This window comes from Zea mays, chromosome 1 (assembly GCF_902167145.1).
Source record: "Zea mays cultivar B73 chromosome 1, Zm-B73-REFERENCE-NAM-5.0, whole genome shotgun sequence".
In the NCBI taxonomy this organism is placed as follows: domain Eukaryota; kingdom Viridiplantae; phylum Streptophyta; class Magnoliopsida; order Poales; family Poaceae; genus Zea; species Zea mays.
The window spans coordinates 201,609,341-201,626,471 of record NC_050096.1 but is presented as its reverse complement, the minus strand read 5'-3'; the positions used below and the strand labels follow the sequence as shown (position 1 = coordinate 201,626,471).

Sequence of the window (17,131 nt, the reverse complement as noted above, 5' to 3'; positions counted from 1 at the left end):
TTACCTAACCCTTTTACCTTGTCTTGATTCCCATCACCGAATATAATTGAATCTTGGGAATCCTTATTCTTGACGTAGGAGGTGAACATCTTCTTCTCCCCCGTCATATGGTTTGTGCATCCGCTGTCGATAATCCAGCTTGAACCCCCGGATGCATAAACCTGCAAGGCAAATTTAGGCTTGGGTCTTAGGTACCCAACTCATGTTGGGTCCTACAAGGTTAGTGCAAATATCCTTAGGGACCCAAATGCAAGTTTTGTCTCCCTTGCATTTTGCCCCTAACTTCCTAGCAACTATTTTCCTATCCTTTCTACAAATAGCAAAGGAAGCATTTAAGGCATGATAAATTGTAGAGGGTTCATTCATTACTTTCCTAGGAACATTAACAACATTTCTCCTAGGCATATTATGAACAACATTTGTCCTACCAACATTTCTATCATGCACATAAGAAGAACTAGAAACAAACATGTCATGAGAATCAAAAGCATCATATGCGTTACATCTCCTATAAGCATTTCTAGATTGTCTCCTATCATGGTACATAAAGGCATGGTTCTTTTGCACACTACTAGCCATAGGGGCCTTCCCTTTCTCCTTAGCGGAGATGGGAGCCTTATGGCTTGTCAAGTTCTTGGCTTCCTTCTTGTAGCCAAGTCCATCCTTAATTGAGGGGTGTCTACCAATTGTGTAGGCATCCCTTGCAAATTTTAGCTTATCAAAATTACTCTTGCTAGTCTTAAGTTGAGCATTAAGACTAGCCAATTCATCATTAAGTTTGGAAATTGAAACTAGGTGTTCACTACAAGCATCAATGTCAAAATCTTTACACCTATTGCAAGTTTCAACAATTTCTACACAAGATGTTGATTTACTAGCTATTTCTAACTTAGCATTCAAATCATCATTAACACTTTTTAATTTAGAGATGGATTCATGACAAGTAGATAATTCACTAGAGAGCATTTCATTCCTTTTAATTTCTAGAGCAAGAGAATTTTGTGCACTAACAAATTTATCATGCTCCTCATATAAAAGATCCTCTTGTTTTTCTAGTAATCTATTCTTGTCATTCAAAGCATCAATCAACTCATTAATCTTATTAATTTTAGATCTATCTAATCCCTTGAATAAGCATGAGTAATCTATCTCATCATCATCACTAGACTCATCCTCACTTGAAGAAGCATAAGTACTAGTATCATGAGTGCTTACTTTCTTCTCCCTTGCCATGAGGCAAGTGTGACGCTCGTTGGGGAAGAGGGATGACTTGTTGAAGGCGGTGGCGGCGAGTCCTTCATTGTCGAAGTCGGAGGAGGAGCAATCTGAATCCCACTCCTTTCCGATATGTGCCTCGCCCTTGGCCTTCTTGTAATGCTTCTTCTTCTCCCTTTTGTTCCCCTTTTCCTAGTCACTTTCATTATCGGGACAGTTAGCAATGAAATGACCAATCTTACCACATTTGAAGCACGAGCGCTTCTCCTTTGTCTTGGTCTTGCTTGGCTGTCCCTTGCGACCTTTAAGCGCCGTCTTGAAGCGCTTAATGATGAGGGCCATCTCCTCATTATTTAGCCCGGCCGCCTCAAATTGCGCCACCTTGCTCGGTAGCGCCTCCTTGCTCCTCGTTGCCTTGAGAGCAATGAGTTGAGGCTCATGAATAGGACTGTTCAACGCGTCGTCCACATATCTTGCCTCCTTGATCATCATTCGCCCGCTTACGAACTTCCCCAGAACTTCTTCGGGCGACATCTTGGTGTACCTAGGATTTTCACGAATATTGTTCACCAAATGAGGATCAAGAATGGTAAAGGACCTTAGCATTAGGCGGACGACGTCGTGATCCGTCCATCGCGTGCTTCCGTAGCTCCTTATTTTGTTGATAAGGGTCTTGAGCCGGTTGTATGTTTGAGTTGGCTCCTCGCCCCTTATCATGGCGAACCGTCCAAGCTCGCCCTCCACCAACTCCATCTTGGTGAGCAAAGTGACATCATTCCCCTCATGAGAAATCTTGAGGGTGTCCCAGATCTGCTTGGCATTGTCCAAGCCGCTCACCTTATGGTACTCGTCCCTGCACAAAGAGGCTAGCAACACAGTAGTAGCTTGTGCATTTTTATGAATCTGTTCATTAATAAACATGGGACTATCCGTACTATCAAAGTGCATTCCACTTTCTACAATCTCCCATATGCTAGGATGGAGAGAGAACAAGTGACTACGCATTTTGTGACTCCAAAATCCGTAGTCCTCTCCATCAAAATGAGGAGGTTTACCAAGTGGAATAGATAATAAATGAGCATTAGTACTTTGAGGAATACGAGAGTAATCAAAAGAAAAGTTCGAATTGACCGGTTTCTTTCTCTCGTATTCGTTGTGGTCGTCGTCCTTTTGGGAGGAAGTAGACTCATCGCTGTCGTAGTAGACGATCTCCTTGATGCGTCTTGTCTTCTTCTTCTTCCCATCTTTGCGTCTGTGGCCCGAGACCGAGTCGTTGGACTTGTCATCCCTTGGCTCGTTGACGAAGGACTCCTTCTCCTTGTCGTTGATCACGATTCCCTTCCCTTTAGGATCCATCTCTTCGGGCGGTTAGTCCCTTTGTGAAGAGAACGGCTCTGATATCAATTGAGAGCACCTAGAGGGGGGGTGAATAGGTGATCCTGTGAAACTTAAACTTATAGCCACAAAAACTTGTTAAGTGTTAGCACAATAATCGCCAAGTGGCTAGAGAGGAGTCTCAACAAAACACAATACCACAAGAGATCAAACACAGAGATGACACAGTGGTTTATCCCGTGGTTCGGCCAAGACCAACGCTTGCCTACTCCACGTTGTGGCGTCCCAACGGACGAGGGTTGCAATCAACCCCTCTCAAGCGGTCCAAAGACCAACTTGAATACCACAGTGTTTTGCTTTGCCTTTCAATATCCCGTTTGCGAGGAATCTCCACAACTTGGAGCCTCTCGCCCTTACACTTGAGATTCACAAAGAAATACGGAGTAAGGGAGGAACTAGCAACGCACACAAGACTCAAAATCAGAGCAACAGCACGCACACAAGTCGCAACAAGAGCTCGCAACACCACTCAATGAGTTCACAACTCAAGAAGAGCTCTAGATGCTATCACAATGAATCAAATGCGCAGAATCGATGTCTTGGTGCTTAGGAATGTTGTAGGAATGCTTGGTGTTCTCCTCCATGCGCCTAGGGGTCCCTTTTATAGCCCCAAGGCAGCTAGGAGCCGTTTGAGAGCAAATCTGGAAGGCTGATCTTGCCTTCTGTCGACTGGTGCACCGGACAGTCCGGTGCACACCGGACACTGTCCGGTGCCCGATTTCTTTCCTTAAACGGCACAGCCGACCGTTGGCCACCAGAGAGCCGTTGGCGCACCGGTGTCCGGTGCACACCGGACAGTCCGGTGCCCCCTTCTAGCCGTTGGCTCGGCCACGTGTCCCACGCAGATCGCGCGGCCAACCGTTGGCCCGGCCGACCGTTGGCTCACCGGACAGTCCGGTGCACACCGGACAGTCTGGTGAATTATAGCCGTACGTCGCCGGTAAATTCCCGAGAGCGGCCAGTTCGCCCGAGTCAGTCTGGCGCACCGAACACTGTCCGGTGCTCCAGACCGAACAGCCTTTTGGCTGTACACAGCCAATTTTTCTCTGTCTCGATTTCTCCTGTTTCAAGCACTTAGACACAATACATTAGTCTTCAAAACAATGTACTAAGGCTTAGAAACATACCTTTACTCTTGATTTGCACTTTGTCCATCCATGGGTATAGATTCACATTTAAGCACTTGTGTTGGCACTCAATCACCAAAATACTTAGAAATGGCCCAAGGGCACATTTCCCTTTCACTTAGGGGCATTAAGCTTGACATTGCTTCCTGTTGGAAACCAATGCCATCCTTAATGCCAGAGCGTCTCCCACTATAGAGCATGCTTCTAGCAAATTTAAACTTTTCATTTTCAATTTAATGCTCATTAATTTTAGCAGTTAATTGAGCTATATGATCATTGTGTTGTTTAATTAAAGCAAGGTGATTATGAATAGCTTCTACATTAACATCTCTACATCTAGTACAAATAGCAATATGTTCAACAGTAGATGTAGAGGGTTTGCAAGATTTTAATTCCTCTATCTTAGCATTTAAAATTGCATTCTCATCTCTAAGACAGGAAATAGAATCATTGCAAACATTTAAATCTTTAACCTTAGAAATTAAACTAGCATTTTCAGTTCTAAGGCTAGAAATTGATTCATTCAATTTATCAATCTTAGCATTTAAACTAGCATTTTCATTTCTAAGATTGATAATTGAATCATGGCACATGCTAAGCTCCTTAGTCAAATTTTCACATTTTTCAACTTCCTGAGCATAAGAATTCTTCAATTTAACATGTTTTTTGTTTTCTTTAATAAGGAATTCCTCTTGGCTATCCAAAAGTTCATCCTTCTCATGAATGGCTCCTATCAATTCATTTAATTTTTCCTTTTGTTGCATGTTAAGGTTGGCAAAAAGAGTAAGCAAGTCATCTTCATCTTCACTAGAACTACCCTCATCACTAGATGTAGTATACTTGGGGTGGTTCTAGTTTGTACCTTCTTCTTTTGTCGTCCTTTGCCATGAAGCACTTGTGGCCGACGTTGGGGAAGAGGAGGCCCTTGTTGATGGCGATGTTGGCGGCATCTTCGTTGGAGGAGAAGTCGGTGGAGCTCTCATCGGAGTCCCATTCCCGACACACATCTTGTAGTACCTCTTCTTCTCCTTCTTCTTCCCCCTCTTGTCGTCGCCCCTATCACTATCACTAGACATGGGACATTTAGCAATAAAATGACTAGGCTTACCACATTTGTAGCACACACTCTTGGAGCGGGGTTTGTAATCTTTCCCCCTCCTTTGCTTGAGGATTTGGCGAAAGCTCTTGATGATGAGTGCCATCTCCTTGTTGTTGAGCTTGGAGGCGTCGATGGGGAGCCTACTTGATGTAGACTCTTCTTTCTTCTCTTCCGTCGCTTTGAATGCGATGGGTTGCACCTCAGGTGTTGAGGTGGCACCTTGCTCTAAATTGACAATGTGTTTGGAGTCTTTGATCATAAGTTCAAAGCTCACAAACTTGCCAATCACTTCCTTAGGAGACATCTGTTTATATCTATAATCTCCACGGATTAGTTGCACTTGAGTGGGATTACGAAAAACAAGTGATCTAAGAATAACCTTGACCATTTCATGGTCATCCCACTTGGTGCTCCCGAGGTTGCGCACTTGGTTGACCAAAGTCTTGAGCCGGTTGTACATTGCTTGTGGCTCCTCTCCTTGGTTGAGGATAAATCGACCGAGCTCCCCCTCGATCATTTCCCGCTTGGTGATCTTGGTCACCTCATATCCTTCGTGCGCGGTCTTAAGGATGTCCCAAATCTCCTTGGCGCTCTTTAACCCTTGCACCTTATTATACTCCTCTCGACATAAAGAGGCGAGGAGTATAGTAGTTGCTTGGGAGTTAAAGTGCCATATTTGGGCGACCTCGTCCGAGTCGTAGCCCTCGTCCCCTACGGTAGTTACCTGCGCTCCAAATTCAACAATGTCTCAAATGCTTGCGTGGAGTGAGGTTAGATGATGCCTCATTTTATCACTCCACATACAATAATCCTCACCATCAAAATATGGTGGTTTGCCTAATGGAACATAAAGTAAAGGAGCGCGCTTAGAAATACGGGGATAACGAAGTGGCATCTTATTATACTTCTTGCGCTCATGGCGCTTGGAAGTGACAGACGCGGCGTCGGAGCCGGATGTGGAGGGCGACAATGAGTCGATCTCGTAGTAGACCACTTTCTTCATCTTTTTCTTCTTGTCGCCACTCCGATGCGACTTGATGTCGGGAGGGGATCCCTCCTTCACTTTGGTGTCGGACTCCCTTGATGGAGCCTTCCCATGGCTTGTGGCTTTGTCACCGGTTTCCATCTCCCTCTTGGCGGATCCTTCCGACATCACTTCGAGTTGTTAGACACTAATGAAGCACCGGGCTTTGATACCAATTGAAAGTCGCCTAGAGGGGGTGAATAGGCAGAATCTGAAATTTATAGACTTAAGCACACACTACAAGCCGGGGTTAGCGTTAGCACTTAAATAAAGTCTGGGAAAGAGGGGAAAACAAATCAAATGGAAAGTAAGCGAATGAACACGGTGATTTGTTTTACCGAGGTTCGGTTCTAAAGAACCTAATCCCCGTTGAGGTGGTCACAAAGACCGGGTCTCTTTCAACCCTTTCCCTCTCTCAAACAGTCACTTAGACCGAGTGAGCTTTCTCCTTAATCAAACGGGTCACTTAGACCCCGCAAGGACCACCACACACTTTGTGTCTCTTGCTTTGATTACAAGTCTCTTGGTAACAAGAATGAGGAAGGAAGAAAGTGATCCAAGCAACAAGAGCGCAAAGAACACGAACAAAACACTCTCTCAAGTCACTAAGTGGTTGGAATGAGTTTCGGGCTTAGAGAGGCTTTGATTCTTTTGAATTGTGTCTAGGAGTGAATGCACTAGCTCTTGTATTGAATGAGAACCTCAGAAAACTTGGATGCTTGGGGTGGTGGTGGTTGGGGGTATTTATAGCCCTCAACCACCAAACAACCGTTGGGGCAGGCTGCTGTTGATGGGCAAACCGGACAGTCCGATGCGCCACCAGACACTGTCCGGTGCGCCAGCCACGTCACCCAACCGTTAGGGTCCTGGAGCATTTGACCATTGGAGGCTTTATCCTCTTGCGGCACCGGACAGTCCGGTGCCACACCGGACAGGCACTGTTCACTGTCCGGTGCGCCACTGACCTGCGGTTTTTGACTCTGCGCGCACTGTTCCTCACTGTTCATCTGATCACCGCGCTTTTGCAGTCGACCGTTGCGCGAAGTAGCCGTTGCTCCGCTGTCACACCGGACAGTCCAGTGGCACACCGGACAGTCCGGTGAATTATAGCGGAGCGCGCCTGCAGAAACCCGAGAGTGGCTTGTTCATCCCTGTACGGACCTGGTGCACACCGGACAGTCCAGTGCGCCAGACCAGAGCACACTCGATTTCTTTGCTCCTTTGTATTTGAACCCTATCTTATGTTGAACCTTTATGCACCTGTAGAACATATATTCTAGAGCAAACTAGTTAGTCCATTTATTTGTGTTGGGCAATCAACCACCAAAATTAATTGTGGGAAAATGTTAACCTTATTTCCCTTTCACTTCCAATATGCAAAATTATAACATCCAAAGTTTTTGTGAAGACCATCGGCTCTGGCCTTCGTCTGATAGTACAACTCATGCACTCGGCAGAACCCTTCGGCATTGGCACTTTTACCCTAGCTTCGGAGGGCCCATATGTAGACACTGAGCCTGACAATGGCATTCGGTGTCAGCCGATGGAGATATATTTCACATCTTTTCAAAACTTCTATTATATCATACAGAGGAAATCGCAGCCCTGCCCTGAAGAAGCTTCTAAACACAATAACTTCATCTTCCTTCGACTCTGGAATCACTTCTTCGCCAGCATAGCGAATAAGTTTACTTTCATCCTTCCCAAAATAACCTAGTTTTTTCATCATAACCAGGTCCTCTTCTGTTACGGTCGATTTTCCGAATTCAATATGACTAGGTTTTGATGGGCTTAGAATACTATTGTCTTCTTCGATTTCATCATCACTTCTGTCTTCAACTACAACCTGCTCAGCTTCGGCAGTTACACCTTCAGCAACAGTTCCTTCCGACACAATTAGACCTGATCGTCTCATCATTTCTGATATTGGCGATGTTTCTGTCACTTCAGCCTCATCTCCCTCACGGGACACCCTAGCAGTGGATCTTACTTAGGCCATTTCAAGTGTTTTCGTTCCTTAAGACGAAGCTCATTTTGAATGACGAAGAGCTTGTTTGAAAAGCGCAAACCAGAAAGCTTCGACTTTGATTAAAAATTTTAACAGCACAACAGTGCGATGACAATAAATATTGTGGTAACTCCTCACCAACCTGTCTGTTTATATAGTGCTGCAGGGGAAGAAGGCGAACCGCCATACCCTCTACACTGACTGAATGGTGGACCAGTCGACGCTCAGAATATTTTAATCGTTTTTCGATAACAAGCTCAGGGAAAGTGTTTTTTGGACCTTCAGTATTCTGAAGCCTTTGTGTTTTTCGCGGATCGAGCTCGTTACGAAAAAACGATCTAGCACCGCGAAGGGGCTACTGTTGGGAGTCTTCTTCTTCATCGAAGGTCCTCAAGACAAAAACACCTTCGGCAAAATAATACAAAGGTCCGCCGAAGCTATCATCAACCTCGGTTCAGCCTCTCAAGACAAAGACCTTGCGTACAAACAACGTTGCAAAATGTCGAAGCTCAATAGTTTTGGCTCGGACTAAGCAAAGAAGGAAAAGACTAGATAGACCTTATTAGTTTTAGTTGCTTGTAAATAAATGTTCAAGGGTGTGGGTGTAATTTCATCCGGGCTGCATCTCCCGTGCCTATAAATAGATGAACAGTAACACTGTACTGTTCACGCGGAATTATAATCACACTCTCGCGACTTCATCTTCTAAGCAAACCGAAGGAATCAATGTAATATTAACATTATTAATATTTCCATGTGTTTTGCGAAATGCATATATATATATATATATATATGAATTGATGAAACACAACAATTATCTTCGTTCGTTTATATTTTTATTCATATATTGATCTGATGAAGGTATGTCCTTCTTGACCTTCGTCTAATGAATATTTCACCCTTGCGGAGACAATGCTTCGGAAGACGAAGGCCCATTATAATTAATAATTATGTTGTCTTATTCTTAATTTGTAGCATTCGAGAACAAGTGACCAACATTGTACAAGTAAATTTGCTTACAAATTCGTGGACAAACCCAATTGTATGCCTGAATCACCAAATGTGATTAGCGATAAGCCAGCAATCGGACCGTTTTTTAATCTAACCCTTTTCTTGGTTAAAAAGCACATGTTTTAATCTTACCCTTTTTTGGTTAAAAACACATTTACACCTATATTGTCTCATGATCAAAATGTCGACTTCAGACCCTAAGGATCGATGTTGTCGACAAAGACCATGAAATCAAGATAAAATGACTCATCAGACGATGGTCCTAAAACTTGTATGCACGATTGATAATATCGTGCTGACGTGGCAGCCACATTGACGCCACATATCTCACTACTGAGGTGGTTGCCATATAGCATGGACATGGCTTCTGTGGTTGCGTTCGTATTCTTACACATGTATCTCGCTTCCCTCTCTCACCCTCCGTTGCATCACCACCTCTCCTTGCGTGTGTCATCACCACTATCGTCCATCGGCCCACCTACCTCGCTCGTTTGGTGGCCTCCACCATCATATATATCGGCTTACACATCCACCGCCACCATAGCTTGTGTCTCCCCATGTTTGTCACCAATTCACCATCGCAGTGACAAAAAGGTTTGTTAGACTGTTTCCAGCAGACCCGCGATACGCAAACGAAAAATACACAACCTGACATCATAGCCGCATCACGATGGAGGCTCCCGTCTACAGACTACAGCAGCATGCCCATACCAACACTAAACATGGAAAGGAGTATATGGAGAGGAGAGAGAGACTACCTAGATTTGGGTTATGTGAGGAGGCAGCGCCTTTTCGGAATCCGCGCCTGCGACGTGTTGGAGACATGAATAGTGCCGGAGGATCTCTTTTTCCGCATGTGGGATGTGTTAGGGGCACTCCTGGACTCAGCCTTATTGATGGTGATGCTTGCAAGTGTTTTATTCTTTGTACTCTCTGTACCATTAAAAAATGAATGAGGCCCTGTTCGTTTTTATCAAATCCATGGAGATTGAGAGGGATTGAATCCCTACAAGTCAAAATCCCCCTCAATCCACTCCAATCCCCCTCAATCCCCATGGATTAGGGATAAAACGAACAAAGCCTGAATGAGGAACTTTACTGGTGTCAAACAAAGAATTACCTGTAGTTATTAACATACGAAGTTTAAGATAGCATCCCACCGTTGAATTTTAACCTATAAACAAACACTTAGCAGTGTGATCAAACCTGTCTAAAGTGAATCGTGGCTAACAAGTACGTAACCACAGACAGTTCTATGATAATAAACTAGCTAGTGGGAACGACACTACCACAGGAGGAGTGGTCGCAAAGTAGGCGCCCTCTGTGCAGTCGCATGGCTGCTACGGAATTAAAGAACGCAGATAGCGCGAGTGTACAACTTGGCATGGTCCATGCATGTAACGTAAGCATGGATGTGCACACTGATGCATTATCATATCCCCTCTCGCGCAGGAGTAGGACCAGACCAGCCGCTTCGATCCGGCAGCAGCCTGCCCAAAGAAAACGGCCAGAAAACAGCAGCGGCAGCCGCGCCCACGGGTGCATGTGCATCGGCGGCATACCGGAAAGGGAAATACTCCTAGCCCGCTTCTGGCTAGCTATCCGGGTTTGCTGCAATCGGATCCATGTCGCTGGGCGCTGGCAGTGGCAAAAGCGGGTAAAATAAACAAATGGGCAGCCAGCCACACCACACCCGGCCCTGGAAACCGGGGGAGACCGCGAGTCCGCGACGGCGCATTCGAAGCGGCTAAGCAATCGGCCGCGGCGAAGTCGACGTCCGAGTCCCAGCCCCGGCTTCCGGCAACCCAGCCCATTCGTTCTACTGTGCCAGCCGGAACATGTCAACCACAGGCCAGCGAAGGCAAGTTGTTCCGGCCAGAGACCAAACCAAACTCGTGTTTGTGTTTTCCTTCTGACGTATAATAAATCATCAGCTCCCCTCTCCGGCCGTGGAGGAAGCAAGTACCTATAAATACGCCCCCGCAAGCAAGCCCGCGCCAGCGCCACCGACCCAGCTGCAAACGGCCGGCCATGGACTCCACCGATCCCCCGCCGGCGTCGCCTTCCTCGCCCGGGCCACCAGGCGGCCAGCCGTCCCCGCCGAAGCGGCCCGCGGGGCGCACCAAGTTCCAGGAGACGCGGCACCCGGTGTTCCGCGGGGTGCGGCGGCGCGGGCGCGCGGGGCGGTGGGTGTGCGAGGTGCGCGTGCCGGGCAGCCGCGGGGACCGCCTGTGGGTGGGCACGTTCGACACCGCCGAGGCCGCCGCGCGCGCGCACGACGCCGCCATGCTCGCGCTCTGCGGCGCCGCCGCCAGCCTCAACTTCGCCGACTCCGCCTGGCTGCTCCACGTGCCGCGCGCCCCCGCGGGCCTGCCCGGCGTCCAGCGCGCCGCCACCGACGCCGTCGCGGCGTTCTTGCGGACGCAGCAACCGCGCGGCGGCGGGGACGCGCCCGCCGCCGCCTCGCAGGGTCAGCGCGCCAATGCCGCCACGGAGACGGAGTTGGACCACGCCGGCGCGTCGGCGGCGGCGGTGGACGGTGGCGGCGGCAGCGTGGTTGAGGTGGATGTGTTCGGCGGCATGGACGACGCCGGGTCCTACTACGCGAGCCTGGCGCAGGGGCTGCTCATCGACCCGCCGCCGCCCGCCGTAGAGTGCCCCGAGGAGGAGGATGACGATTGCGGCGGCGCTGGTGAGATGGAGCTGTGGGACTAGCCACCTAGCTCTAGCCGCCCCCCGAGTTAGGAGTAGGGCAGAGGATTAACGAACGCTGTGCGTGCCCGCAAACAAAACAATCTGATTTTCGTTTTACTACTATGGTTTTTTTGGTCACGTGATACAAATGCTGCCGTTCACTTTCACTATCGGGAACGGCAAGGATGACAAGCTTGGTTTTTCTGCATTGCATCTGCATGTCTGCGTTTGAGAAGAATACTCTGCATGCGGGTGATTTATTTCGACGGGTTTTACACAGGCACAACAACTTGGGCGGGGTTTTTTTTTTCCGTCTGTGAACCAATCAAACTCTGCTAAACCAAATAATGTATCAGTAAGCAGTCAGTGAATTATAAGATTTCCTACTACTTGCAGAGGTCCTTTCTTGTGAGACACAGCCACTGTTGAATTAACGAAACCACTGTTTGCATCCGTACGCGCGGAGGCAGCCACGCTGACCACCGGACGGGGTTTTGCCATGGGACGGTGGGAGTCGGCACAGCACCTGCGACTATGCGCACGCAAGTGGGAGGCCGTGGAGACGTGGACACACGCGGCTCCGTTCGCTCAGGTCGACGGAGACGGCCGCGCGGCGGCGCGCGGCCTTGGTTTGGCTGAAAGCTCCCTCCCGGCCCCGCATCGTCGCGTGCGCGCGGTTCAAGTCAAGTCGGTCCGGCGGATGGGGTCGGAGGACACGCAGAGGAGAAAAGAAGGTGGGTTTTTTTTTGTCCTTTGCGCCGTGTCGTGTGGCTGCGGTGGCCTCTCTTGACTCTTGACTCGCGCTGGGCCATGGCTCCGGGCGGGCGGCGGGGTGGCGTGGCGTGGCGTGGCGCCGATGGCTGCCTCTGCCTCGGCGGCGGTCGGCCGTGGCAGAGGACGGCACCGGATCTTGCCCACGTTCTCTGCCTTGCTCCCGATGCAACCGGCGAATCGATCGAGCATTCATTTCGTGAAAGGTCCCTTCGGCCCGAAGTCACGCGCCGAGCCGCCGAGGGAAAGAAAACTCGGGGCGGCGCGGCGGTGTGGGATCCTGGAAAAGGTGATTCTTGTCGTCTTCCCGCCGCCCATACGTGCAGCTGCAGCTTGTGGGCACGAGGCACCACCACGTCGCAGTGCTGTTGTCGGCTTGGGAGCGTGTTGCGCTGCCCACCTTCTTTGTGGGCCGGAAGATGGTCTCGTTCTCGTCGTTATGGAAAAGGAAAGAAAGAGGCCGCGGTTCGACCCGCTGTAGGCTGTAGCGTAGGGCCGCTAGTCCACGGCTGAAGGATCATGTTCTTGTGGATTTGTAAGCCTTGTACTAGTGTAGTGTAGCTGCCAGAAATGTGTGACGTATCTGGACAAAGACATCAGGAACCAGATATAGGTAGACGAGGATTAAAGATAGTTATCGGGATCCGATCTCCGATTCTACGGGGCCATATCTCATTTCTCTATTAGAGACATGGATATGAGTAATTTGGTCGCTATAGGGTCCAAACAGCAAAAAAAAAAAAAAAAAAATAGTCCACATAGGGCCCGCAGAGAAGGGGATGGTTGGTATGGGAAATTATCCCTGATCCCCGCAAACGTCTCTTGATCTAAACTAGTCAATTGGCATGTTCAAATTCTACAAAAAACCTGAATATATAGTCTATTATAAAAACAACAAACTAAACTCTAAAGTTGACGGCTCTTGTAATTTTAAATCTTACTTATTCAATTTTTATTGATTTGATATGATCAATTTAAATTTGTGTCCAAACAATACATTTTCTATTGTCCGTGAGCGTTCGTGGGGATGAAGACGGGGCTGGAAAGCTATTGTCCGACGAGAAACTTTCTATTGTAATCTTTAAAAATGATATAGAAAATGTATATAGAGAACGCTATTGGAGACACTCTTGTAATCCCGCGTGTTACAGAGATTTGATGCCCGCACATGTAGTTTTAGGCCTTTGCAGAGTAACTTTTGGCAACAAAAACGGCTATCTCCCTTTTCTTTCACTATTTAATACCCACCGCCTTAAATTTAAATTTATTTTAGAAAAAGTAATAGATTTATATAATACTTGATTTGTGTTTTATAAATGCATCTAGGTTTATCATTATACATTTAAATTTAGACATAAAAATTGAAAACTAAAACTAATACGATTTTAAAACGGAGTGAGTACTTAGTTCTCGCGAACTTTTGGCAATAAAAGGAGACTTCAAAATCCACAAATCGATTAAGACAATGGTACGACAACAGAAGCGAAAAAAGACGAAGTCCAAATTATTCCAAAACCACGGCAAACTGCCCATTCATCGAACTATAAAGTTTCTTTTCTGTCATTTTTATTCCAGGAGTTGTGGCCTGGGTGGGGGCAGGGGCATACGGCGACGGCGCCTAGACGGCTGGACCGAGAGGGAGGCGGCTTGCCCGCCTAGAGGTTGAACATGACTTTGATGGCATCGCGGCCGCGGGCGCTGACCTCGAAGGCCTCCTCCACGTCCCGCTGCGAGAAGCCGAAGCGGTGGGTGATGAGCGGCTTGACGTCCACCTTGCCGCTGCGCAGGAAGTCGATGCACAGCGGCCAGGTGTCCTTGTACCGGAACACGCCCACCACGTCCACCTCCCGCGCCGCCGCCGCCGTCAGGGGCAGCGTCATCTCGTTGTGGCCCATCCCGACCAGGCACACCTTCCCGCCGGGCCGCGTCGACTCCAGCGCCGTCGACATGGTCTTGCTGAACCCGGCGCAGTCCAGGCTGACGTCGATGTCCGAGCCCATGGCCGCGCGGATGCGCTCCACCTCGTCCGCCAGGTCCTCCACGCGGGGCGACACCCGCACCGCCGCGTCCGCGCCCAGCGACCTGGCCACGGCCAGGCGGTGGTCGTCCACGTCCACGACCACCACGCGCGGCGCGCCGAAGGCCCGCGCCGCCAGCAGCGACACCAGGCCGATGGGGCCGGCGCCCACCACGAGCACGCCCGTCTCGGGCCCCACCCCCGCGCGGCGGCACGCGTGCACGCCCACGCTCAGCGGCTCGCACATGGCGCCCTCCTCCAGGCTCACACCGTCGGGGAGCTTGAAGCACAGGTCGGCCGGGTGCACCACCTGGTTCGCCAGCGAGCCGTGCACCGGCGGGGTGGCGAAGAACTTCATGTCCTCGCACAGGTTGTACCGCCCGCCCTTGCAGTGGCGGCAGCGCCAGCAGCTGACGCCCGGCTCCAGCGCCACGCGGTCGCCCACGGACAGGTGCATCACGCCGGCGCCCACCTCCTCGACCACGCCCGCGCACTCGTGCCCGATCACCATCGGCTCCTTCACCACGAAGTGCGCGATGCGCATCTCCTGCGAGAATCGATGATGCGTAAAGGGTCGAAATCCATTAGCCGTGCAACAATTCCCGCGCCGTAGAATTACAGAGACATCGGATAGGATCGCGCACCCTGAGGTAGTGCACATCGCTGCCGCAAATCCCCACTGCCTTCATGCGCACGCGGACATCATAAGGGCCTGAAAATGCCAGCCAAAATTCACTGTCAGCATACTTATTATTCAGTTGTAATAAGTACTAATCTTCCGACCTAAAGAATTTCCTCACATGGTATGCGACCAGCCTACAAAAGTTCTGATATTCTATTTTGTTTTAGCACTTCAGGCCGTATTTGATTGCTACTTGGAACAGCTACATCCACCACACCTAAGTCCTAAATGAAAGCTGTTGATAAACTGCACCTCAGTAGCATTACACATAAGTTCAGTTCTTCTGAACTGAGATATGCGCTGTGCAACAGCAAGGGTGTTACCGTGTTAATAACTATAGAAGCTATTCCTGCAGCTCGAAACGACGGCTTCCTGAGTGGCTGCACTCAGGGGTGCTGTGCATCGCTGAGTTCATAGTGGCATGTCTCAAATGCTCATTTTTAATATCACGTACACCTTACAGATGCAATTCTCTCCAGTAAACGAAAAGAAATTGCGAACAGCAAAGTCTGTATGGCGCACTACTGATTTTATCTAATTCAGATCTGAACTTTGAAGTTACTGCAAATTCTGTCCTTTTATCTATATCTATACCCCATATACAACCCACCAGACTAAACTTTGAGAAACACTTCTAACCAAATCACCTCCAACTCATGACCTCCTCTAAATTCATCAAACAAATTGCACATATACATAACACACTTTCAAAACAAACGGTTAAAGTATAACCCTTCTCTTTCTTATTCAAACGTAATAACCGATATTATTATATCATTCTTCTTTACTCGTGCTTTTCTCATGCCTCACACATATAGTACAATTCTCCTCTCTCCCCGCGACCCTGCCACACCTCCCCTCACCGCCACCACCGGGTCCTCCCTCCTTCCCCGCTCTTCGGAACCGTAGCATTAGCACGGTTAATATTCTGCTAGCCTATTGAATGAGTGGGTTCCCTTGTGCTGGAGTAGTTAGGATCTTGGAAAAGATGCACTGATGTTTCCTGTACACGCGATCCAGTGCTGATGATACTGTAACTACCTTGTGCAATAAATAGTTCAATATCCCCCTTCTTTTGACCATAGATTTTTTTAATAAAAAGAACATACCGTTTCCTAAAAAACGAAGAAGAACATGCCCTACTAATTCCATCCCAAAAGGGAGGAAAACGCTGACGCTGATCCAAATCTTCGATATAGATTCCTGACTACATATTCGCCATCGTGTTCAGCACGTGCAAACACGATAAGACAATGCAAAAAAAGATGGGAACTTGGCAACTTGCAAGGCTGTACTGCAGGTGCAGGGTACCGATCGATTTGATAAAAAAAAAACTTATCGATCTCTCTGATTCCTAGAACAGAGCAAACAATAAGCAGCGAGAAAGAAGGATGGAACCGAGGCACGTACCGACGGGCGGGAGCTTGAAGGGCATGATCTTGAGGGTGTTCTTGGCAACCAGCCACGCCGCCATGTTCTCCTCCACCTCGCCGCCCGCCGCCGCCGCATCGCTCCCTTGCGCTCCCTTCCCCATTTCCCCTTGTCTCCTACTCGCTGCCTCACTCTCACTCTACTACTGACAGGAAGAGGGAGACCGTGTACGCAGATGAGAGCACTGGCACGGCAGGTGGGTGGGCGGGTGCGACGGATTTATAGCGGGGGGTGACGCCGGCGCCGATGCCGCCGCGGACGCAGACGGCATCTCTATTGTCCCCTTGCAGGCATGGAGTCCACGCCGCGCGGCCTGCGCTGTCATGCTTATCCGTCTCTATCTGTAACGACCAGGAGCAGGCGTCAGGCGAAGCGTGAGATTTTTTGGCCTGGACCTGGCCTTGGCTCGCTTCCCGCCTGGCATGTTTGGTTTGTGGCTAAATATACCACACTTTGCCTAAGGTTAGTCGTTCGAATTGAATAACTAACATTAGACAGAAAAGTTAGGCAAAGTGTGGCAACTGAGGTAGTGAACCAAACAAACAGTCACGCGCGCAGCCACTCGCCGCGGCGCCACAAGCCACAACTGATGAACTGAACCATCACTCCACCACCAGGATGAGTGCAGTGCAAGCACCTGTGACCTGTGGTCGCGCT

The 17,131-nt window shown here is 48.9% G+C and overlaps 2 protein-coding genes across 2 annotated transcripts; one reads left to right on the top strand and one right to left on the bottom strand.

The window, feature by feature from the left end:
- Window positions 1-10,781: 10,781 nt before the first annotated feature.
- On the top strand, window positions 10,782-11,690 carry LOC100281871 (uncharacterized). The gene has a single exon (NM_001368044.1). The coding sequence runs from the start codon at window positions 10,911-10,913 to the stop codon at window positions 11,592-11,594; it is 684 nt and encodes a 227-aa protein (NP_001354973.1). The 5' UTR covers window positions 10,782-10,910; the 3' UTR covers window positions 11,595-11,690.
- Window positions 11,691-13,779: 2,089 nt separating this feature from the next.
- Window positions 13,780-16,780, bottom strand: LOC100283066 (sorbitol dehydrogenase homolog 1). The gene is made up of 3 exons (NM_001155968.2): window positions 16,454-16,780; window positions 15,006-15,073; window positions 13,780-14,908 (listed from the first exon to the last, which is right to left on the bottom strand). The coding sequence occupies exons 1-3, from the start codon at window positions 16,575-16,577 to the stop codon at window positions 14,000-14,002; spliced, it is 1,101 nt and encodes a 366-aa protein (NP_001149440.2). The 5' UTR covers window positions 16,578-16,780; the 3' UTR covers window positions 13,780-13,999.
- Window positions 16,781-17,131: the final 351 nt, after the last annotated feature.